General features: G+C 49.2%; 11 protein-coding genes across 11 annotated transcripts; 4 read left to right on the top strand and 7 right to left on the bottom strand.

Moving 5' to 3' along the window:
• Positions 1-188: 188 nt before the first annotated feature.
• RPL32 (60S ribosomal protein eL32) lies at positions 189-935 on the bottom strand (the record flags this gene model as incomplete). Its single annotated transcript, XM_043281528.1, has 4 exons — positions 189-297; positions 354-475; positions 549-673; positions 896-935. The coding sequence occupies 4 exons, from the start codon at positions 933-935 to the stop codon at positions 189-191; spliced, it is 396 nt and encodes a 131-aa protein (XP_043138998.1).
• A 330-nt stretch (positions 936-1,265) lies between these two features.
• On the bottom strand, positions 1,266-2,584 carry ACHE_60361S (Gfo/Idh/MocA family protein; the record flags this gene model as incomplete). The annotated part of the gene is made up of 5 exons (XM_043281527.1): positions 1,266-1,780; positions 1,835-2,121; positions 2,170-2,393; positions 2,464-2,489; positions 2,542-2,584. 5 exons carry the CDS (start codon positions 2,582-2,584, stop codon positions 1,266-1,268), a joined length of 1,095 nt encoding a protein of 364 aa, XP_043138997.1.
• Positions 2,585-3,107: 523 nt separating this feature from the next.
• ACHE_60360S (uncharacterized protein) lies at positions 3,108-3,982 on the bottom strand (the record flags this gene model as incomplete). The annotated part of the gene is made up of 2 exons (XM_043281526.1): positions 3,108-3,709; positions 3,769-3,982. 2 exons carry the CDS (start codon positions 3,980-3,982, stop codon positions 3,108-3,110), a joined length of 816 nt encoding a protein of 271 aa, XP_043138996.1.
• Positions 3,983-4,857: 875 nt separating this feature from the next.
• ACHE_60359S (MFS transporter) lies at positions 4,858-6,568 on the bottom strand (the record flags this gene model as incomplete). The annotated part of the gene is made up of 7 exons (XM_043281525.1): positions 4,858-5,376; positions 5,426-5,780; positions 5,832-6,117; positions 6,174-6,233; positions 6,287-6,344; positions 6,400-6,420; positions 6,470-6,568. 7 exons carry the CDS (start codon positions 6,566-6,568, stop codon positions 4,858-4,860), a joined length of 1,398 nt encoding a protein of 465 aa, XP_043138995.1.
• Positions 6,569-7,599: 1,031 nt separating this feature from the next.
• On the bottom strand, positions 7,600-9,026 carry ACHE_60358S (translation initiation factor 4B; the record flags this gene model as incomplete). The annotated part of the gene is made up of 3 exons (XM_043281524.1): positions 7,600-8,564; positions 8,623-8,904; positions 8,969-9,026. 3 exons carry the CDS (start codon positions 9,024-9,026, stop codon positions 7,600-7,602), a joined length of 1,305 nt encoding a protein of 434 aa, XP_043138994.1.
• Positions 9,027-10,310: 1,284 nt separating this feature from the next.
• ACHE_60357A (uncharacterized protein) lies at positions 10,311-11,109 on the top strand (the record flags this gene model as incomplete). Its single annotated transcript, XM_043281523.1, has 4 exons — positions 10,311-10,386; positions 10,461-10,574; positions 10,626-10,742; positions 10,802-11,109. The coding sequence occupies 4 exons, from the start codon at positions 10,311-10,313 to the stop codon at positions 11,107-11,109; spliced, it is 615 nt and encodes a 204-aa protein (XP_043138993.1).
• A 209-nt stretch (positions 11,110-11,318) lies between these two features.
• On the bottom strand, positions 11,319-13,559 carry ACHE_60356S (uncharacterized protein; the record flags this gene model as incomplete). Its single annotated transcript, XM_043281522.1, has 3 exons — positions 11,319-11,378; positions 11,428-12,692; positions 12,743-13,559. 3 exons carry the CDS (start codon positions 13,557-13,559, stop codon positions 11,319-11,321), a joined length of 2,142 nt encoding a protein of 713 aa, XP_043138992.1.
• Positions 13,560-14,088: 529 nt separating this feature from the next.
• Positions 14,089-15,060, top strand: ACHE_60355A (uncharacterized protein; the record flags this gene model as incomplete). The annotated part of the gene is made up of 2 exons (XM_043281521.1): positions 14,089-14,158; positions 14,225-15,060. 2 exons carry the CDS (start codon positions 14,089-14,091, stop codon positions 15,058-15,060), a joined length of 906 nt encoding a protein of 301 aa, XP_043138991.1.
• Positions 15,061-15,303: 243 nt separating this feature from the next.
• On the top strand, positions 15,304-16,909 carry ACHE_60354A (uncharacterized protein; the record flags this gene model as incomplete). The annotated part of the gene is made up of 3 exons (XM_043281518.1): positions 15,304-15,651; positions 15,759-15,989; positions 16,040-16,909. The coding sequence occupies 3 exons, from the start codon at positions 15,304-15,306 to the stop codon at positions 16,907-16,909; spliced, it is 1,449 nt and encodes a 482-aa protein (XP_043138990.1).
• Positions 16,910-17,785: 876 nt separating this feature from the next.
• ACHE_60353S (uncharacterized protein) lies at positions 17,786-19,244 on the bottom strand (the record flags this gene model as incomplete). Its single annotated transcript, XM_043281517.1, has 4 exons — positions 17,786-17,865; positions 17,914-18,087; positions 18,148-18,981; positions 19,040-19,244. The coding sequence occupies 4 exons, from the start codon at positions 19,242-19,244 to the stop codon at positions 17,786-17,788; spliced, it is 1,293 nt and encodes a 430-aa protein (XP_043138989.1).
• A 2,386-nt stretch (positions 19,245-21,630) lies between these two features.
• Positions 21,631-22,772, top strand: ACHE_60352A (putative oxidoreductase, 2OG-Fe(II) oxygenase family; the record flags this gene model as incomplete). Its single annotated transcript, XM_043281516.1, has 3 exons — positions 21,631-21,905; positions 21,965-22,031; positions 22,098-22,772. The coding sequence occupies 3 exons, from the start codon at positions 21,631-21,633 to the stop codon at positions 22,770-22,772; spliced, it is 1,017 nt and encodes a 338-aa protein (XP_043138988.1).
• Positions 22,773-23,104: the final 332 nt, after the last annotated feature.

The raw sequence follows: 23,104 nt of genomic DNA, 5'->3' as shown, positions 1-23,104 counted from the left end.
AAAAGAGGAATGGATATTTGGCTTCCACACGACCGTACAAAAATGGAAAAAATAGATTGAGATAAAACACCCGACCAGTACCCTTTATCACTAGCGACCCGTGTAATCCGTCCCGGAAACCGCTTTCCTTTTTCTCTTTCTCGCGCTTTTCTAATTTTTCATTTTGTCGTTCGTCACAGGGGAATAATTTAAGCCTCAGTGGTGACACGGCCCTTGGGGTTGGTGACCTTGACACCGAGAGCCTTGGCCTTGGCGAGGATGTCGACACGCTTGCGGGAGGAGACGGCGTGAGCGATCCTACATTCCGTATTAGTATCGAATTTTGCTGCGTTGCTCATAATCGGTGGACATACTCAGCGGCGTAGGTGCGGTTGTGCATGAGCAGAAGCTCAACGTCCCGGGGGTTGTGGACGAGGAAGGCCTTGTGGCCAGAGGGCATCATGTGCTTGGTCTTCTTGTTGGAGCCGTATCCGATCTATCCATCACATCACATATCAGTATATTGTGTTCGATTGACCGTGTATATCTTTCCGGTGGGTGAATCGTACCGAGGGCATCGGAATGTTGCTCTTGAAGCGTCTACGGACGCGGTTGTCGATACCCTTGGGCTTGCGCCATGACGAAGGGACACACTTGAAGCGGTCGGACTGGTGGCGCCAGAAGGTCTTGGTGCCTATCGATTGTCAGTTGTCGGTCGTGTCTTGCGTGTGATCGTCCAGCTATCGATTGTCCATGTCGCTCTTTTCCTTCCACCCCGCCTGACTGAATGTAAATTCTGCAATTCCCCGTAACCAAGCCAAACCAATATTCCTCAATCCAATAGACTGCGTCGATGGACAAAAACCGATAGACTCAAAATCGAACTGTGCTCGGGCAGGGATTCAGGATCACATACGCTTCTTGACGATAGGGACGTGCTTCTTTGCGAGGACCATCTTCTCAAAATTAGCCTTCTATTGAATTCCCCAATTCACAGAAAAAGAGAACATACCTTGCCGGTGTTGTAGGGTCTCGCTGGCTGGGCGCTCGAGAGTTGTCGTGACGGTTCGAAATCTTCCTCAAAATTTCGCGCGGGAGGTTTGGCCGAGCCCAGTTGGAGCGAGTCTGAGTGGCCCGCCGCGCTAGTGGCTCGCTAAGCGACCACGGTTGCCCGATCGGGATCCTAGGGCTTGAGCGGGAAGCCCTGCCAAGACACGTGATTGGTTGGTTTCTGTTTTGGGAGTGCATACATCATCTAATTACTTGTAACCATGAAATGTTTTTGTCTAATGCCACACTTGATACTTTAATGCCATTTTCTCGCCGCCGTGTTCGCTGCTCTGGATCATCTTCTCCATGACTTCCAGGTCCGCTAATGCCTCCTCGGGTGACATGCGCTGGTGCACCACTCCGCTCCTGTCCAAAATCGAACAGGCAAATGCACGCATCTCACTTGTGACACCCCGGCCGGTGAAAGCGATTTCCCCTCGATCTGTGAGAGTATCGCCATCAAGCGTAATTGAACCCGAACTGTATATGAAGTCGTAAATTTGATCGTTGGATTCCGACCCATACGACAAAGATAAAGTGCCTTGTGTCCCGTTCTTGGCCTCTATGGTTGCTTCGATCGTATTAATCGGAGCAAGATGTGGCTGTTGCAGACTACACTGCGCGGAAACAGTAGCCAGGGGGTTATTATAAGCGCTATCCTTCAACATCAACCGTAGAGCAGCGACTACATGGACACCGCCATCTAGGAGAAATCCGCCTTGGTATTCAGAGTTTCTGCGCCACTCCGTTTCTGGGACAGTTATTATCTCTAGAATGAGGATTAGAGATCGTCGGAGGAACTCACTGTGGTACTTAGAATTAGGCTTGATCATGCTGTGCACTTTGACCCGGAAACTCTTTGGGCACCCTTGATTCGCAATCACGGTCGAGGTTTCCTTGTATTTGTCCATCCATCGCCAGTTCTCTCCCACAGCCCACAGGATCTTCCGGTCAGGACCTGTCTGGGAGCGATACCATCTTATCAATTCAATCGCCGTAGCAACGTCTTTGGCAATAGGTTTCTCGGAGAAAACATGTTTCCCCGCCTGAATGGCCAATCGAATATACTCCGGCTGGATCGTAATCGGGAGACTTCAGCAGATTAGCGACTGTAATAACACTGAGAGATGGCAGATATACGCAATAGTCACAGCCATGATATCGTCACGGGCAAGCAAGTCCGTATACCCCTTGCCCGGCCCCGAGTCATCGGAGTAAATATCGACGTCTGGAACTGGAAATCCTCTTTTTATCTTCTCCACTGTAGCTGGGATATCCTCTGCGAGTTTCTCGGCTGATTGCAGAGAGCGGGAGTAGACGGCTTTGAGGATGCAGCCCCAATCACTGGAGTCTATGATAGATGACTGATAATGACATCGTTAGATGTGAAGAGGAAACGGGATGTTCTTATTTCTGGATGGCTCGCTTGCGTACCAGGTGTTCCTCGCGGGCAAAGTTCCCTGATATGTATTAGCATAGATGTATTTCTCTTTCTCTAATTGAGATACCTACCGCTCCCTACAATGGCCATGCCAATCTTAAAGTCGTGCTGCATGATGGCTGCGAGTTGAACTGGTCTGATGTAAATAGATGACGGATGGAAGAGGGCACGATACGGAATAAAGGTTCCTTATCAGAATCCGGGGTCAGGTGGGGGTCCCGTGATCTGTCAGAAAATCGTGCATATTAGAATCAACTATTGAATGACGAATAGATTGTCTATACTATATCCTTGTACCTCAGGAGAAATAATTCGATCAATGCGAATCGATCTGGGTGTTGTATACATGTAAACGGATACCAAATATCAGAATATGCCGAAACCACAATTTGCGCCAGTAACAAAGTGCAAAACAAGTCAAGATAACAAGAAAATTAGATAAAACAATAAACACGATGCGCCTGTTTCCTGAATATGCTGATCGTATCGTTCATCGCGCCGTGACCCATCAAAACAATCTGGTCATGTCCCATGTCGAGAAGAATAAACGCAGGGGGTATATATGTAATCGATGCAACCAATGCAAACTGGGATATGTCAAGGAGAAAAAAGAAAGCAGAGGGGCAGATAAAGAGAGCTATCCGACCATCGCCCTCAATCTCTCCACCCTCTGCATTGCCTTCTCCAATCGATCAAGCCGCGTCCGCTTCTCAACATCTCTCCGTTCCAACACCGCAACTCTCTCCTCCAATCGTGCACGTGCCTTTCGCTCCTGTGCTACCATTTCATTCGCCTGGCTGAACAATTGTGCCGTCAAATCCTCCAGTTCTGTATTCGCCTGCGATAATTGGTTCTCTGCCGCTTTGCGCAAGTTCTGTTCCCGATTGAGCGCGTTCTGCAGTTGCAATGTTTCTTCGGGATCGGGACCAGGATGCGGGGGGATAACGTGGGATTGGGTTTGCGGAGGCGCTGATGCTGGTGGAGGCGGAGGCGTAGGTGTAGCGCTAGGTCGACGGCCGTACGGGAAGAACGACGTTAGTGCGGTAAAGCGGCTTTGCTGCTGGGGCAGTTGTTGCGGTTGTGGCTGTACGGGGCCATTGGACGCCGGGAGTTGGGTTGGTGATAGCGATTTATCCATGTCGTCAGATGATCGAGAGGATCGCGATGTTCGCGGTGTGTAGGCGCTCGTCTGGGAGCGTAGACGGCGGACTTCTTCGTCGTACTCGGCGAGTTTTTCGACTGTCCAACCGGTATGAATATGATTGTAGACATAGGATAAAAGAGAGGTTTGGACTCACCCGACCCCGTATTTTGCAATTTCAGAAATTGAACCTGCGCCTCCAACTCCTTGATTCTCCGCTGGGCTTCTTCGGCCGCCATTTCGCCTTGCGACAGGACTCCCTCGTGGCCACAAGATGCACAGTACTTCTCAGAAGCTGTGATATCAGTAGGGACGCCGATTAAAGTCGTATTCAGGGCGGTGGTAGTCGTGGTCGTTGTTGTTGTTGACATGGTTGTTATGCGGAGGGGGAGGGAATTAAAAGGATTCTTGGTCGGGCAGAACCACGGAACGGCCCTGGTTACTGCCGGATGGAGGTTGAACGATTATTGAAGGCTGGACACTATTTCAAAATAACAGCGAAGAGAGGGTCAGAGAAGAAAAGGAAGGAAGAAAGGGAAGATGTAAGGATGACAGGCCGGGAAGGCTGACAAGAGTACCGTCGGGGATGGAGACGGCGGGTCTGGTGGGCATAATAATAATAGTGCTGCTGCTATTCTTGTAGATATATAATTATTATTGGATTCTGGCATTTATTATGAGGCAGTCTCCTGAATTGTTCCTTAATCTTCCCATTCTTTATGGCTATTCTTTATAGTCCTGGACTAGTAGAAAGAATTGTCCGACACGTGTGGATCGCGCCGTTGCTGCTACTGTATGATAATGCATCTATACAATGCTGATGTGACGAGTCATCTGAGAGCCATATGTACTCATTCTGCGTATTGTCATGGTCATACCATAGCCTCATAATACGTATCCGTATACCGTAAGGATATAAACTTGCAAAGACCTCTGGCAATATATATCGGCCCTGTGCAGAGTGCTCCGTATATAAATTCTCACACAACCCCAGCCACGCCAACCACCAACGAAGGACAAGACCCTTTATCCCCGAAAAATCCCTTGCAGCATATATTCTCCCTCGATTAAGTTTATCTGATCCCGATCGTGCCTCACATATGTCGCAGAATAAGCGCCGCCGCAATCTGAAACCCAGCCTTCGCATACGCGTGGTTGGTGGATGTGTCTACAATATCCGTCGAAGAAAGCCCTGTGAAGATCGCTATCCTTGAATTGGCGCAATTTACGACCTCCCAAGTCCCTTTCACCCATACGCCCCCAGAAAGACCATAGCAGTCACCCCGCTCATAGCCCCAAACACAATAACCATCGTCTGCCATCCGTTGTTCTCGACCAAGAAACCAGCAAGCAATGGTCCTAGCACCTGTCCACCGGACCAAGCTACATTATACAACCCATATGCTTGAGCTGTACCGCCCTGATGTCCAAACAAACCGGGTTGCTCGCTTTCAATGCTCTCGACGATATAGTGCACTGCAACCATGAGAGACACCATTTGCAGGACATGAGCAAGACCGGCGAAGAAGAGGGCGATGAGTAGGAGGACTTTGTCGTGGGTGCTGTTTGTGGTAATCATTCGTAGAAGGACGAAAATGGGAAAGCTTATGAGGAAGCCTAGGACGGCGATCGTTCGGGCGCCGTAGCGGTCAACGGTGTCGCCTATCACTGCTGAAAGGAAAGATGGTGTGAATAGAGGAAGGAAGCAGAGTCCGACGCCTTGAGGACCCCAGTCGAATGTTCTCATGATATGGAGGGGGAGGACCTGAGATGTCAGCAGCGATACATAAGCCACCAGAAACTAAAGGATATACCGAGTCAAAAGACGCATAGAGACTGGCATTCACGACTGTCGCTGCGAAGACGAGCAGCATATTACCGGAACTCACCAACCGCACTATTCCCGGTAACGGTGATGACTTCGCATCCACAGGCTCACCATCATCTCTGATATGATCCTCGCAAGACGCAGATGGCGATGAAGCATCATCCTCAAAAGACTCGTAATGGGAGGCAGCGCCAATTAATGCGTCCGTCTCTGCCACTATCTGTGGTTGAATCCATTTCCTCGCGCTTCTCTGCTCAATCATGACCAATCTCAGCAGAATATCAATCCCAACCAATGCGATCGCAACCGCAAACACAGCATGATAACCAGCCCAAGACAACCTATGCTCATTAGCCATCCCCATATAACCCCAGTCAAGGCAAAAAGCTCACAGAATCCCTCCCATAAACGGCCCAAATACCGTCCCCACCGTCATCCCCATACTAACCCACCCCATAGCACCCCCAACCTGCTCCTTCCCCACCGTATCAACAACAAGCGCAAGTCCCACCGTCCACACCACCGCGGCAGATAAGCCCTGCAAGACCCGTGCGATGACTAGGGATACGATGGTCCGCGCAAACCAGAACATCACTGTTGAGCCGGCGAGGGACAGCAGGCCGATTATGAAAGGGGATTTGCGGGATGTGCCTTTGTCGGCGAAGTAGCCGGAGATCGCTGTGCTTGTTAGGTTTTGTTGCGATGAGTACGGTGCGGGAGAGAGGTGGGCTTACGGGAGCCGATGAAGATGGCACAGCCGAATGCTGCGAGGAGGATAGACATCCATGCTTGTACTGTCGCTCAGGGTAAGTTATCTATCTTGTCTGACGCAGAGAAGGAGGCATACATTGCTCATCCGGAATCCCAATGCGCGCCTCCAGTACGACCGGCAAAATAGGAACGACCTGAAATATTCAGTCAGCTCTCCATCTATATAAGGACCGAAGAGTGCAATCTCACCATGCCATATATAAAAACATCCTAAACATATCAGCGCCGCCCATTCTCTGAACCCGGACTACAAACATACCGTAAAAACCCCAACCGAAACCACCCAAATCACAAACTTCTTCGACGAGCGAACCTCAAGCTTCCACGGCCTTGCTAAGTCATTTCCGCAACTGTCCATTTTGCACCTGTACAGAGAGAGGGTGTCTGTATCCCAGGTTACTGTGTTTGCCCCGCACACAAGAGGCACAGATTCACGATGAAAAATAACAAATAAAATAAAGTTATAGATGCGGTGCCCGCGGGCTCCATTTGTCTATCTATGTACGGAGTACATAGTTCAGCTCAGCTAGCCCCTCCGTCAGCTCGACTCAACCAGTCAACCTCGGTGAATCATTTGGTTGGCCTCAGTTCCGGAAAAATTAAAGCCTTTGTACTCTTACTATATCAAAGCTCTACTGATAGATGACTAGTTTTCAGCTCGTCAGCCTAGTTCGGTATATCCGTCGATCCGTGTGTATATGCTACTTGCATATGATGCAAGTGACCCTGCAGCGATCATGATGCAGACACTTGTGCACGTGCTTGATTTATTTTATGCAAAGCGGAAATCCACGGCAATCTGTATAGAGTAGAAATGGAACATTTATTGCATGCTGTCTCGTCAACAGGAAGGACATGGAACAAGAACAATTAGGACTCCACACGCCATCTCCCACCCGAACATGACAAGACAGACAACCGAAAAAAGGAAAAGAGACAAGGAGATAAATTGACAGCTGTAAAACGGACGAAATCTCATAAGACAACATAGAATACGAGTTCCTCCATCATATCGGCCATAATGGTCGTCAAGTGCATACATAACATCAAGAGAGCTAGAGTCAGAACACTCAAACACAAAAGAGAATAAATGAGAAACTTTTCGACGTGCCCGGAACTGTAGCAAAGGATTAAAAACCATCCCCAGCCCAGCATGAAAATCGTGAACCAAGACAAGGTCGGAGAATCAGATAAGAGCGCAGATGATCGGAAATGTGAACAAATAGCCACCAACATTAACCAAAACCTCCGCCATCGCAGACAGCAAGAGCCTTTCGGAAAAACACCCCCGGACGATTGAAGAGAAACAACCAAAGTGTGTTCTCCGCGTTCTGGAATCAAATGGCGACACTGTTCAGGGTATCGAAAAAGTTAAGGAAATGAATAGATCTATGCAAGTGCGCGACCTCCACGGCGGTTATTACGCTTTTGCGTGCTAACGGTGCTCCAGCCCTCGTCGTCACCAGCAGCTTCGGCCTCGGCCGGTCCGCTTCTCCAGTTGCCGTTGGATTGAGCGGCAGGAGCCTCCTGCGATGCAGCAGCGGCTTTGGCAGCTTCCTCGGCGGGATCCTGATCAGCGGCCATTCCACTCTCATCCTCACCGGCGCGTCGGAGGATGTCAAAGTTCTTGCCACCCTGAGGCACCTCGGCACCGTCCTTTCCGTTCGAGTCGGGCTTCTCAGCCTTAGCCTGCTCCTTAGCAGCTTTCTGCTTCTCCGCCTTCTCCGCCTTGGCCTTATCATCGGCTTCCTTTTTCTGGCGGAGCGAAATCTGGCGGCGCTCCTCCACCTGTTTCTCGCGAGTAGCAGTGTCGATTGGCTTCGCACCGCCAAACGGGCTTGCCTTAGATTCGGTACTGGCAGCGGGGCTGAGGACTTCCTGCGTAACGGTACGCTTCTGGAGATTCAACTTGGGACGAGTGGCAGGGGCCGCAGGGGCCGCAGGAGCAGCAGCGGGCGAAGGGGGGTTGCTGGGTTGGTCGGGCCGCATCCTCGATCTCCACGAGTTGTCAAGTTCGGCGGCAGTGGGGGTACGTTCCTGGAGTTCACGGCGCGGGGGTCTGGAGCCCTCCTGAGAGCGTCCTTCGCCCCAGGCAGGCGAGCTGCGACGGCCACCCTCCCTAGGAGCACCACCGACGGGAGAAAGAGGACCCTTACGCTCCCAGTTGCCGAAATCGCGAGGCTTGCCGTCAGATTCAAAGTTGCGGCGAGGTGGACGGTCGCTGCCAGCGTCGGAAAGGTTGTCCAAGGCGCGTCCGAAAGTGGAGCGGTCAGGAACACGGCGCTGAGTGGGCTCGGGGCCGGGCAGAGGGCCCTTGCGGGTCCAGTCAAATTCCTTGACATCACGTTCCTTGGCTATCCGTGCTGTTAGTATGCAAAAATTCATCGGAGAATGCCAGATGTAGATACATACGAGGCTCCGCAATGCTGACACGGATCGATCTGCCCTGCAGCGTAGCACCAGACAGGTCCAGGGCCTTCTTCAAACCATCAACGTTGTCGAATTCGACGTAGCCAAATCCCTTAGGACTCTTTGTCATTTTATCCTCCACAATACGGACGTTGGTCACATCGCAACCCGCGAAGAGATCCTCAACATCTGCGGCAGTCGCATCGAAGGAAAGGTTGCCGATGTGCGCGGTGTACGGAGGCTGGGTAGGAAGAGGAAGAGGCTCCCTAGTCGCGAAAGGGCGTTCTATTCAAAATTTTATCCCCGTCAGCCAATGCCGTCTCATGGGGGGTGGGAAGAAGTCTCATACCAGCAGGATAGCCGTTGAAACCCGTAGCAGACGCAGACGGAGTCGGACGAGGGCCCATGGCCGGAACGGCTATATAAACCGTTTAGACCGGAACTTTCAACAAAAGATAGGAGGTGGGGAGAAGAGCGGATCAAACATACCAGCTGCAGATTATCATTTGTTAGCAATTATCATCACCTTTCAGTACATCATTGTGGATGCGACTTACCAGGCAAAGGGAGATCGTCCATTTCATCAGCCCAAGAGCCAAGGGCTAAAATAGTCAGCACCGACCTTCTGTCCCATCCAGTCTCGCAGGAAACTTTTTTTTTCCCTCACTTACTCTCATCGGCCAAGAAAGTCCCTATGGACATCTTCTGGGCCTTCTGCTTGGAGGGCGCTATAACCAGACCAGTCAGTACAACTCCTGCTTCGCATACCGGGTTCGATAGAGAGGTGAGATAGACGTACCCATATTTGTAGCTGTTGGATGGGAATCTGGACTGCGCCGGAGATTCTTTGTGCGCGTCTCGTTCAGACGCAAGAGGGTTGGAAACTAGTGGAAAGAGCGACTCCCGAAAAGGAAGACGACTAAAATTATTTCAGAAAGTGAAATTCTGGTAAGATCTGTTAGGACGACGATGCGCAGAGCAAAGGAAAAGTAGAGAAAGTTGGACGAAGGCAGACAGAGGGGTGCAGATTGGTTGGCCGCTTATGTAAGCCGGGTACAATTTTTGAATGTATGATGTTACGGTTGGTGCGATAGGGCTTGGAGTTGAAGACCAGCTCTTTATTGTAGAGAAAATAAAAATAACTATTTACATTCTGTATATAAATCTGTATATCTCTATTTTTAAGGAAGAGAAAGCCAGTTGTTGGCGCGGTCGATGTGTGGTGCTCGCCAATGACGGGCCATTTAACCGACATAGGAACGCCTGAGAATGTACGGCGGTTTGACGGATACAGAGAGGGACATATGCATGCTTATATTCAGAACTGGCAGGCCAGAGAGAGCCTTATTGCCTTATATGACATGCTGTTTGATTGCTTTATTCTCCGTCTGGGATTTAGCGAACCAGAGCATATAATTGGACTCTTAATCATAACCCCCTGGATTATCTTCCTTAATATTGTTATTTGTTCTTTAGACCTGATCAAGCCAGCATTGAAAACTATGCATCCAGAGACATTTTGATACACTTTTCTCCGGCAATATCAATGAAATGCCCATAATGCCTGCCAAATCCGGTATCTTACTAATAGCACGTGATATCACGTGCACATTTTATGTCGCCAAAATCGACTCCAACGCTCAGCGAAGAACCGATGTTCTCGACAGGGGATGTGATCCAACAATCACAAGATGAGTGGAAAACAGAATCAGAACCCCAACCTTGAAGATGCTTTGTTGTCGTCATTAAAAGTGGGAGCCGTGAGCGGTTAGTTTTCGTCTCTCCATCTGTGCTTGTGGCTCTGGGAGTCAATTTATATATGGTCATGCTTACTCGGGTAGGTTCTGCCGGTCTTGTCTATGGAGGTGCTGCTGGTGTTATCCGCTCTCCACATCCGGTGATCCATTCCCTTTCATGTGGTATTCATTGGTTTGCCTGTGGGACTACCTTCTGGTGTGAGTTCTATTTCCCCTCTCTATTGCGTAGACAGTTACTAAAGCTAGCAGGGCTGAGGAGTAATATCCTAAACATGCACTATGAAGACAAGGCCACCGCGAAACATAGGTCATATGTTAGTGCCCTTTCCGGCGGGATCGCCGGAGGAGGAGTGACCAAACTGATGGGTATGCTTCTAAAACGATAAATCCCATCGAGGCGAGAAATGCTAATAGAGAATAAATAGGAGGCCGTCTACTCCCAGGAACCATTGTATTTTCACTACTAGGATATGTCGGTCAAAGCGCCTACAACGCAATCGACACATGGCAGATGGAGCAAGCAAATGTATCATCAAAACCGTTTCTTCAGCGACTGGCGGACTCGAAGTGGGTTCCTTTGAAGTCGCTTTCGGATGATGATTACCGGGGGATCTTGAATGAAAAGCTGTTAAGCATTGAGGCGGAAGTCGCACTCCTTGACGAGAAGATTCAAGAACTGGAAAAGGCAAAAAGCGTCGGGCCCGAGAGTGTGTCGAAACTGCGGGGTGCTTAGACTGGCCTTTAGCCATCAAAGAATTTGGATGTGGAGGTTAATGGCTCTATGTATAACTTGGAGCATTATCTTGTCTGATGGCATGGGTCTAGCAGAAACTCGCACGTATACAATACATTAATGACGATAGTGACTAACGATGACTAGATGTACAATAATAAATGTAACGCATAGAGATTTTTCTTACAGTCAAGTAGGCGAATCGATCACTACCCTTCCAAAAGGTCGATTGCAACCTCTATCTTGGATTGAATAATACCCAACCATTCCTAATCCAATGTTAATACTGATATTTTCTCGATTAGCGAACGAACTCACCTCAGTGCCATCCAAATCCCCCGACTCGACGCTGTTTGCCAGCCCCGCAAATCCAGGCTTATTGAGCTTGTATGAACTATCCTGGAAGACAATATTCTTGTTACTCTGTACCACCCCGTTGCCCTCCTCTCTGTAGAATTGGCGCTCGAACATGCGATACTTGCCATTCACGATTTTGACTTCGTGGTCGAATGCCGTACTCCCCGATTCCCGAAGCTCCGCGGCGAGTGTATCGAACTTTACAGCGACAGGATGAAGTCTTGACAGAGCATCATACAGCGTTTCAAAACTGAGATCAGACCCAAAAGTTTCATCCATCTGTTCCTCAATAAGGTCAATATACTGTCGCAGAGTGACAGCATACTCAGTCACGTTGAACGGGAGTACGGGACTATCCACCAATCGCGCCGTCAGCAAAGCCCAAATTCGCGCAGCCGCCATGTGATAATGGAACCCAGGGTCTCCAAACTGGTCCATCCAAGCTACCGTGTCAAAGCTGCTGTGCCAATGGAACACAGGATCGTGCTCTCCCTGCTCGAAGCCAAAGTCTCCTGTGGTGATGCACTGGCGTACAAACATCGCGGCGTCACCGCCGCCCTGCGGCCCCAGCGAGCCACCCCAGAGGTCCAGTACCGATTGGCCGGGTATAGTCTGATTGGGAGACGGGATCTGTGCTGTGACTTCGCGGAAAAGTGATCCCAAGAGAGGACTGGCTTTGGTGAAGTAATGGCGGCCCGAGACGGCATTTGGTGCTTCCACGTAGGCTACTGTTCGGTTGCATAACCAGGGGAGATTCTCCTGCACCCATGGCATGGAGCCCCAGAAGCCCATCTCGTGGCCGTCCCAACTAATGAAGACGAGGGTTCGGAGGGGCCGCCAGCCAAGCTGGACGGCTAGGCCAAAACCTCGAACAAGTTCGTTCAGGATCGCGGAACCGCTGTTTGGATCTGCGGCGCCAGCGCCCCATGCGTCGCGGTGGTTGCCGATAACCACTACGTCTTCAATCTCGCCTTTGATGGTGCCGACCACGTCGTAGGCTATGACCTGGCTCTCTTCCATTTCAATGTGCATGTTCAGTGTGATGTTGGATGGTGTGGGGCCAACGTTATATTCGACACCACGGTAGCCCAGCCGGCCGCCCTTCCACGAATCTCCTAATTCGTCAGCTCGAGGCCCGTGGCCGTTGAGAGCTCGCAAGATTGGGATTGCATCTGCGTATGAGATTGGCAGTATTTTTATTGGGTCGGTGGATGATTCATTTGGATCTGTTCCTGTTAGAGGGGCCCGCAAGTCAACAGGGATAGAAAATACTTACGAGTGTGAGGTCCACTCTGCCGAAAGACACTTGCTGGTGCTCGAGCTGGGCCATCTGGGTACGGCATATAACCATTGTCTTCAGTAAATTCCCCATCCTGCTGGGGGTCTGGGTAGGTGATGTACCCCGCCAGGCCCGTTTTGAGAAAAATATCTTCCAAAAGGGCACCTTGTGCCTTGCCGGCTTTGATAAGGGCCAATCTCCCTGTGACGTTGATATTTATGCGGGACAGATCTTCAAAGTCTTTCTCTGTCCCAAAATTCGCATACACTACAGACGCGTTGAGGTTGCAGCTTGGCGAAAAACTCAAAAACGGGGGCACGATTACGGCCTCCCCGCTGAGGAGATTCACGTCCGTGGAGTTCTCAACGAGGCTCGCCTCATAGAGCACGTGTCCTCCTGCATCCCGATCCAGGAGAGCAAGACGGCTATGCTTGGGCACGGTGAAGGGGTAACCAGGGTTATCGACAGGGTACTCCTTGATGTACGCGTCGACGCCAAATTCTTGCCATTTGTTCTGGGTCCAGAGACTTTGAGGAAGGCCAAGGCTCAAGTAATGCGGTCCAGAGGTGTAGTAGATGCTCCATTCTCGGGTTTTGGCGGGGTCTGGGACGGTGAGTAGGAATTCCTCGAGGGCGAATGGCTCATCCCAGGGAGGCTGTGCTCGGGATGAGCGATGCGCAATTTGAGACTTCTTTAAGAGCTGAGTAGGGTGATGGTATATGGATAGCCAGAGCAAACATGCAATGCAAGAAGATACGAGGATGGCCTTTAGCCTATTGCCCCGGGAGGCAGCATCGAGGACTCGTCTCATCATGGTGCAGGAGGTATTCGTGAGTTAGGATGTTGACCGGCCGAAGGTGACATTCGAGACTACATATACATGTACATGTGCATATACATATACCGACCCAGGGTTATACATTTTCCTTGTTTTTTTTTTTTCCTTTTCGAGATATTTGTCAAATATCACATTTGATTCTGCGGTTTGGTCCTGTGACCCACTCAGCTGGAGATACCCACACCATAGATCGACAGCTACCGCCATATTGGGTTAGTTTAATTACTAGTGCATATCGAATCTGACAGTCACACACAGAATGATAGAACGATACGATCTATACGTGTATATTCAGCACAAAAAGTTCACAGCCAGCCACGGAGTAGATATTGCGACATTATAACTAATGAATCAGGGATCTGAGCTGAATCCTGAGTAACCGGTGATCAGCAAGATCTTGTATGGATATTGTGTATTTAAAGAACCATGAGATAAAGCATTACTGTTGAGGACAAGTAGTAATATTGCAATCTTTCCTGCTGTATTGCTTCATTCGATTGTAAAAATGCAGCGGCTTGTTCGCTCCCTCTATACATCTAGTTCCTGGGCTGCAAGGAGCGTTAATATTCCCATAAGTAAGCCTGTTGAAGTCGAAGACTACAAATTCATATGCATTAACATACTGACCAATCGATTGACAGGAGATCAGAGGATCTCCGATATAGTTCCTCTGATCAATGTCTCTTACCCAGAGTGTGCCTCTCAAGCCGAACATCTGAGCATCATCCACAAAGCCCTCAAAGACAAGGGAGTGCTTCAATTGCATCTCGGCTTCGCAGACGACAACAGCCACTTCCTCCAGACTCTGCTCTCAAATCTCAACGAACACCATAATCACGGCCTACCCATAACCCATAGCGCGGAGCGAGGCTGGTTCTGGGACGTCCGTCCCACCCCGGAGAGTTTCCAAAGTCATGGCCACCAAGCTCGATCAGAGACGATGCAGGAGTTTGATTGGCATACGGACTGCAACTACGAGGAAAGCCCGCCACGGTACTTTGCCCTGCAGGTCTTGCAGCCCGATCGGTACGGTGGTGGTACGCTGTCGGTGTTGAAAGTGGATCGTCTCCTGCGTCTGCTTTCCCCGTCTGCGCAGGAAGGGCTTTCAAGCCACGATTACCGGATTACAGTGCCCCCAGAATTTATCAAAGAAGTTGGACAGAAGTACATCAGGGGCAATTTGCTTGCGGTGTATCCAGGCTGCAGTCAATTGCGGTTTCGAGATGATATCACGGAACCCCTGACAGACAATGCAGCCAGGTCATTGGAGGAGTTCAAAGACGTACTTTCTGGTAATCGTGTAGAGGAGCAGACTCTCAACTTGACACCACAGAGTCTTCCGCGGGGCTCGATTATCATGATGGATAATAGAAGGTGGCTGCATGCCAGAAATGAAGTGAAAGATCCTCTTCGTCATTTGCGGCGCGTGCGATGGGATGCGACGCCATTTGGTCCGGCTGGCTTGTCTTGCACATGATGTACAGGTATTCCTTTGTTAAGCGCGTTTATTAGGAATGGATTATTTGTTATTGTGCAGTAGGATGTAGGCAAGCGTGAAACTTACAATACCCCAATACAAAGTTGTAACTGTTAATAAAGCAAGTATACTCTTCATTGTACTACAGGCTGGCCTAGCAACTTATATAAAGCCCTCCTGGACATGGTCAACTTGATCTTTTTTCTTCTAACCAAGAATCTACCAGTCTGAGTTTCAGTCAACATGAGAAAGCCTGAAATAAGTCGCCACCTCCAACAAATCTGTCTGCCCCAGCAGACGAAAGAGTATCTCCTTCTATCAGCAGATACCGATACCAGCACTCACGAGGAGAATCGCCAAAGATATGTGTCCACGCTCAAAAGTTGGTCTTCCTCCTGGCCAAACGGATCACTTGATTCCGCCAGTCCCCATCCGGTGCTGGTGATGAAGCAGCATCTGGATCAACTGAGCCAATTGCATGAAGCTCTATCTCTTGCTATTGAGGATATTATTGAGCGGTGGTGGACGGACGATGGAGCACGGTTTCCGGAGAGAATGCCCTTGGAGGCTGAGGAAGAGGATCTTCTGCGCGTGAGTGCTTCTTTGATATGTTTTTTTTTTTTTTTTGCTCTTTCGTTGTTTCTCTAGAATTCCTAAAATGCATTGATAAAAATTGACATCTGAATTTTAAATCATAGTGGCTGCACCAGAACAGACTACTACGATCATACAAGGAATGTCAAGGATCCTGGAGACCGGACTTCCTTTTGGAGCACGATGCGGACTCGGGCATTGAGAACTTCCGCATCTGTGAGATCAATGCCCGATTCTGCTGGAATGGATATATGCATGCTGCGTTTGGTCAAGAGGCATACTCAGTGTTTGATCTTAAGCAAAGAGGACTAATCAATGCAGCCGACCCGGGAACGGTAGGTAATATGGCTTGCCCTTTCTATAAAGAGAACTGACTCTTTTCAAGATTCTGAGAGGTCTGCTTGGGCAATTCGATAGCAGGCACCCACTGCATATTGTCAAGGGCAATGAGCGTGGTATTGACGTCTACATGTTTGTTGAATTCTGCCAGCGTCTCGGTATCAAGACGCGATTGATTACTCCCGACAGTCTCCGGTTGATTCCCCATCAGGAGGGACATGATGGCTACAAGCTATTCTGTCTTACTCCAGATAACCCCCCTTGTCGTGGAGAGAAAGTCGAAGAGATCCACCAACTCGGGCTGGAGCTTCAGCAGCGCGAACTCCGCACGTTGTCACCCGAGATGAAGCGGCAAATCAGTCTCCGGGGCTTCAACGACATGCGAGCAATCCTCCTCACGCACGACAAGCGAATGCTAGGAATCATCCTGCAAGAGCTGAACTCATTAGTAACGAGAAACATTCTCTCAGCTGAGCAGGCGGCGCGTCTCGAGAAAGGAATCGCACCCACTATCCTCCCGGGATCACCGGAACTGGATGACCTGATCGACTGCTCCCGTGCGTCGGAGCAGCTGAAAGATGAGTACATCCTAAAGCCCGTTCGAAGCGGAAAAGGTGACGGCATCCAGTTTGGCGATCAGCTTAGCCACGCAGACTGGCAAGCAACGCTGGAGGAGTTGCGAGACGCCCAGCTGAAACCGGGGTTAACCCTGTATGTCGTACAGCGCAAAATCTACCAACCCCTGTACGATGTGATGCTCGGATCGGGACAGTCAATGTCATGCCATAAGGTTGGGACATACCACGCTGTCAATGGACGGTTTGTGGGACTGGGGACTTGGCGATGCAGCCCTGGTAGGCTGTGTGCGGTTTGTGATGGGGCTTCTTGGATTACATCCGTTGTTCGTGAGGAGTGATCGTCGTTGAAATGTTGTTTGTTCATTAGAAATTGCTTGGCGCCACTCATTTATCACGAATCATCGATTATTTTGGACTCGCGAGGACTGCGTATGCATCAGTATTATTCCGTTTGCAGTATGAATCAATGCATGCTTACTATGCGAAGCATCACACTTCAGCACAATGACGTCTTCCCTATGCATACAGCAAGTCCAGACCTTTCATAAGAATCTTCCCTGTCACTGCAATGAAGGTCAATCTGCAGGTTCGCGATAATGTACGTAATAGTGTCTAGTTACCATTAAGACTGAGACCGAGGTGGACCCTGGAGTAACACCGAACATCATATCAGATGTGCTTTTTAAGTACTGCAAAAACAAATACATAGCATGCTGCTCATACATGTCCGCAGATAATTAGTAGGGCTGTCTTATTCTCGGGGACGCTGCGTACTCGTGTAACCAGGGAACCATCTCCTTGTCGGACCTGCGACTATGATGTAAAACGTGTAGGCATATATCCGTTTGTACTCAAAAGAATGCCTGCTTTTAGTGCAGCTATACGGAACGTTCTATATGGAGACTTTCTTTATGCGATGATCTATAAGTATGGTCATGTCGCCCACCTGTATTCTAATCTTTTACATCAATCGACCGTCTTCTTTCTTTCTTTCTTTTCTTTTCTTTTCTTTTTTACTCTCGTCCATCTATGTTCTGTCTCTGGTATATTTCTTACACCCCGTCTTATGAAATGAAGGCTTTGACATGGCAACAGGGGTGTCAAATACATGGACATGGGTATAGCATGTAGCTTTTATGATATTCTAACCAAATATTAACCACCCATTCCGCTGCTGATTATTCACATTCTTATATACAATAATATTTCAAGCCTCAAGACTCAGAGACTGACGGCTCAGGCCTACCATCAAGCCACGTAAAGGAAAGACTAGCCATGGCAACACAGGCGATAGCTATCGACATTAGCAGAGAAACTCAAAATAAGCCAGGGCTATACTCACCGAATACTATATTCATCAAGCAAAATCCCACTTTTTCGTAGAGTAAACCAGATATCAAAGGTCCAATTGTCATCCCGAGGCTGTAGACCACCTCGGATGTAGAGAAGACACGCGAGCTGCCACCCTGAGATCCGAAGATAAAGGGATCTTTGGCTTGTAGTTCTCTTACCACGCCTGTAATACATAGTTGGGTTAGGGATCCGTTATAGGATACTGTATAAGTAGGGACCTTACATGTTAATTGAATAGCACCCGCACCACGCACCAGGATCAAGACTGTGCCCAATCCAATCATACAGCAGGTAAACAAAGTCTTCCCATGGGAAGCGTCACCAACCCACGGGAAACGAGGGTTCCCTGTAATACCCATTAAACAGAGTAGGGGAGCTGTCAGAAACCAGCCGATGGCGTTTGGAATGCGCAAGCCACAGCGATCCCGGATAATTCCAAACGGACCTCCCAAAACCATGCCTGGGGCCTGCAAGCAGAGAAACATCATTCCAATTGGCAAACTTCCCCAACCAAAGGCATCTCGGAGGTGTGCGGGGAGCGTAGTATTGAAGCTGGACATGAGACTAGAAGTCATTAAAAGGCTTGCCAATCCGGTCCACACGCGCGGCTCACGGAGCACAACGCGATAGAATCCAAGAGGAGCACTAGAGGGCTTGGCAGGCATGTAGTCGTCGACATATTGATTAGAATTCTGTGGGTTGCCAGGCGAGTCCCCCGAAAGCAAGCCTGTCGTCTCCTCGGAAGCACTGTCGGGCTTTCCAGAAAATGATGGAGGAGACAGAGAGCGCGGTTCAATCATGATCAGACGGGCGATGATGTCGAGCACCAGCACTGTGAGTGGAACTGACCAGGCCGGCCAGTATCCGAACAGCTGAAACATGGTACCCCCAACCATGGGACCTCCTACAATACCGGCAGTCACAAATGACATGGCGATTCCCATGGTTTTACCCATATCTCGCATGGATACTGCATCCGACATCACAGCAAAACCGACCACCCATGCTGCGGATCCCGAAATTGATTGGAAAACGCGTCCAATGAAAAGAATTACGACTGTCCAGTATCGTCAGCTTATGGAGGCCTCATTGAGATGGGAGAAAAGGCGACATACGCGACCGAGCCAAGGCAACCATAAGAGTACCTGCAAAACATCCCGCCAGAGCGATCAAGAGAGGTATTTTCCGATCCTGTGTTTTATCGGCAAAGTGGGCTATAATCGGAGCAGAGACGAGGCCAACGAATCCGTGGACAGTAAACAAAGTCGAGGTGAGAGGTTGTGTTCGCGACGGATCGAGCTGCAAACGACCTTCCAGCATGTAGCTGAGTATGGGAACTAGAAATCCAAATAGGAATGTCTCTTTATTCCCCGGTTAATGAAACATTCCGGCACAATCAGATGAGGTATGAGGATCTTACCTGCGAATAATGCAATGGTCATTGTTGACAATATCAGCCATCGGGAGGAGCGCCAACGATAGCCCCAAGGCATGATTTTACTTCCATGGAGGGCCATGATCATTGCGAGGTTGAATTCGAAAAATTGAAGCGAAATCAAGAGGGCTGAAGAGCTGAATAAAAGGACAAGTTCAGCCGCAGAAGCTATCACATGATCCCCCACATATTCAAGTGCGATTTGTTGATCGTATAAATTACAAGTCGTATTATGGCGCTTCGGACCCACTTCCGACGACGCGGGTGCCCCACATGTTTGCTAACTTTATCGGGTATCCAAGATCTGACCACTCGACCTGATTGGCCTAATATGTTTCAAATCATTGCATTTATTACCCCTGGTATTATTGTACTATGCATGTATTCGAATACGGAGTCAGAAAAGATATGGAGATGTACAAGTAAACCAACTGGCTCCGGTAGACTGCATCCAATTTGACAGCGCAAACACCATATGGCTTTTCCACGTGGCATACATCTACTGCCACTGACCAAGTCAAGCATGGCCAGCATTCAGTGTGCGGAAGGACGATGCTTAATAGTACTTATATGTAATAGATCGGCACATGATTGCGTCGATCATTAATAGATCTTTCCAGATAGGCTGTAAGAATGCATCTGGTAGTCCTTTCACTCTGTAAATTAGCATCCACCTTTGTATATAAATAGTTTAGCGTCATGTTGACTGCTGTTATGGTACTCCGGAGTATTCCAATCGACGCAATAATACGAGCAGCGATAAACTTGTACTCTGTATGTATCATGACAGTCGGTACAAGGTGGAGCATTGCTTCCTTTGGCTCCCCATTGGTCCCTATTGCTGAACATGCACAGTTCAGCTTCTCCACTGACCAAGAATTTCTACAGCTGAGTCGTCAGTTCATAGATATCTCCACCAGCACATTTACTTAATTGTTATCTGCTTAAAAATAGGGGCGTAGCTGAATAAAGTCGGAACATCAATATTTACAGCTGAATTTACAACCCTTTTTATTAAACCTGTATCGCAGCTCGACTATCTCAAGCGTTTTTAATCCCTCGCTCTCCAGCAGAGGGCTATCACGTCATTGGGCTTGGTTATTCTGTCCCCTTCTTTTGGCCGGAAGCCGCTACTATTCACCTTGATGATGCGATATCTCAACATCGCAAGGTGAGGTGCTAGATACCCTCCCGGATGGTAGCTTTAATACGGTTCTCGCACGCGGAGTATAGCAATGTCTTGCTCGAGAAGCTCTGCTGTTAGAGCCATTGGTCCTTTACCCAGAGCAACAGAAGGATGCTGCGACTAGTCAATCCTGATCCCCGCCAAATGCCCTCTCAGCTGTTCTCGTCTCCGTCCGACCCGATCGTTGCCAAACAGGGAAAGCAGAGGTACTTCTTCTTCGGATGAAGTAAGCCGCCGTTGGCGACGAACATCGGGAGCTGGTCGCGCCTTTGCGACCCATGATGAAGCCCAACCATTTCCATGTCGGCATAGCGGACTATATCTAGCGGAGACCGGACGGCCAATTCCGGCCTAGGGCCTGCAGCGAGCAAACCCTTTCACTCGTGACTACGCAAACATCTCCGGCTGGGTGGAGAGTTATCAAAGTTGCCCGGCAAAGCATGCTGACGCGGAACAAGCAAACAATTGTAGCAATGAACGGAAATCGATTTTGAGTTAAGTGCTTCTATTTCGCTACAGGAGAATCTCAACCACATTCATATTGTGGTTCCCGGTGGGCTGTTGCCGGTACAATATTTTCTTAAGGAGAACATAGGTGTTTATGTGGAACCAAATGTGTGGATATGCATGAATTGAAGGAATGACAGGTCCATAATCACCGCGGGCGTGGGCTATAGTATAGTAAGCTGATTTCAAGGCTATAGCATACTTAATGTGTCTTTATTTGGTTTCAAGAGTGCATCATGTAGCTGACGTATTAGGTTGCATGTACAACTACGTACTCTGTATACCCCCTGGAGTTTCAGCACCGGTCAAGGCTACAATCCATGCACATATCCGAGATAAAGGTGTACGTAACAGCAATGGTATTCCTTCTCCATCCCAGGATGCCAGGAGAAATAGAGGTTAGACCGATAAAAGCATTGATGCTTACAGTTTCATCTGCAGTATTGGGATGCACCGGGTTATCCCTGCCTTAGGGTATCAGTGGTATCACACTATATACTACTATATAGGGCTGTCTATCTTCTCATTCGGACTGTATCTACAATCTCCATACCTATCTTTTCAGTGGAACTCTCACAATGAAGCTCGATGTTGCACCTTCGCTTTTTGCCCCCCTTAGGACGATCCGTCTTCACGATCTCTGCAGAGGCTTTCCCGAAGAGAAAGAGAAACTCTATGCTGCGGCCACAGAGGATGGCATTTTTTATTTAGATTTTAGCGAGGAACAGAATGAGTTCGACCTTGCCAATTTGACTGAGGGCATTTACAGTCTGAGTCGGTCTCTGTTCGACCTCGACCTGGAGGAGAAGTTGCAATATGATGTTGACAAGATTGGAGAGTTGAAACTCAATGGGTTTGTCTTACTTTTTTCTCTTTATTACCTCTGCCAATACCGGCTAATTCGTACCACAGATACAAACCTATCAGCCGCAACATTGGAGGCATCAAAGGCCAGCGCGATGGATTTGAAAGTTATGCTGTCCGTATAATCTTGTCATATACTATCCGCCATGATTATCGTTCCCTCAGCTAACGAGGCCTATAGATCCCCCGAAACGGTATCTTAGCTTTCAACCCGTTCCCCCACCCTCCACTTCTAGACACCAACCTGTCTCTTCTCCGCAACTTCACTCTCACTTGCCTCGAAATAGCCCAGTACATCTTCGGCTCCCTATCCGACTCCCTCGACCTCCCAGATTCGCACTCCTTCGACACCTTCCACAGACCCGACGCCCCAGCCCCGGACATCCTCCGTTTGCTCAAATACGCCCCCTCCAGCGACGGAGACTCGGAGTTCCGCGTCCCCCAGACACCACACACCGACCTGGGTTCCCTGACCATGCTCTTCGCCGATTCCCCGGGACTACAGATCAAGCCAGATGGATGTGATGAGTGGCTATACATCATGCCCAAGCAGAATCACGCTGTGGTTAATCTCGGGGACGCGATGAGTCTCTGGACCGGTGGATTGTTCCGGAGTGTCCTGCACCGTGTGGCTTCGTTGCCCGGGAGGGGTATGAATGAACGGTATAGTTTCGCTTTCTTGATGCGCCCGGAGAACCAAGCACCCATGGTACCCTTGCTTGGGCCGTCTTTGCCGGTGGCTGGGGAGGAGGGTATTTTGACGAGTGAGAACTGGATTAAGACTAAGTTTGGGATTTTGAGGGGCGAGACGGCGAATGATCGGATTCTTACTGGGCGGAGGGATGCTAATATTTGATGGTTTCATTTGTGCGGATCGGGAGTTTGGTTCGTATAACTGAGTCTGAGATAGACATAGCTATCTGTTCATGCTTAGAATATGGGACTGCCCAGCATGCATATTTCATTGTTGCTATGCCGGGGTCTACTAGGCTCGCACACTTCTTTTACACACCCTCCTCGAAGGATAGTACAATGTATAATGTACTCCGTATCCAGTAAGATAGCAATTATCCATGGCGTATCTGGCAGAATATCTGCAAGCACACAGGGTGCTAGTATATCGGGATGTCATCACCGCGTAATTCTGCGTATCATTCCTGCAGACAGGATGCGCCATGGGTCGCACAG

Source organism: Aspergillus chevalieri, chromosome 6 (assembly GCF_016861735.1).
Source record: "Aspergillus chevalieri M1 DNA, chromosome 6, nearly complete sequence".
Classification (NCBI taxonomy): domain Eukaryota; kingdom Fungi; phylum Ascomycota; class Eurotiomycetes; order Eurotiales; family Aspergillaceae; genus Aspergillus; species Aspergillus chevalieri.
This window is presented reverse-complemented; position numbering and strand designations above follow the sequence as displayed.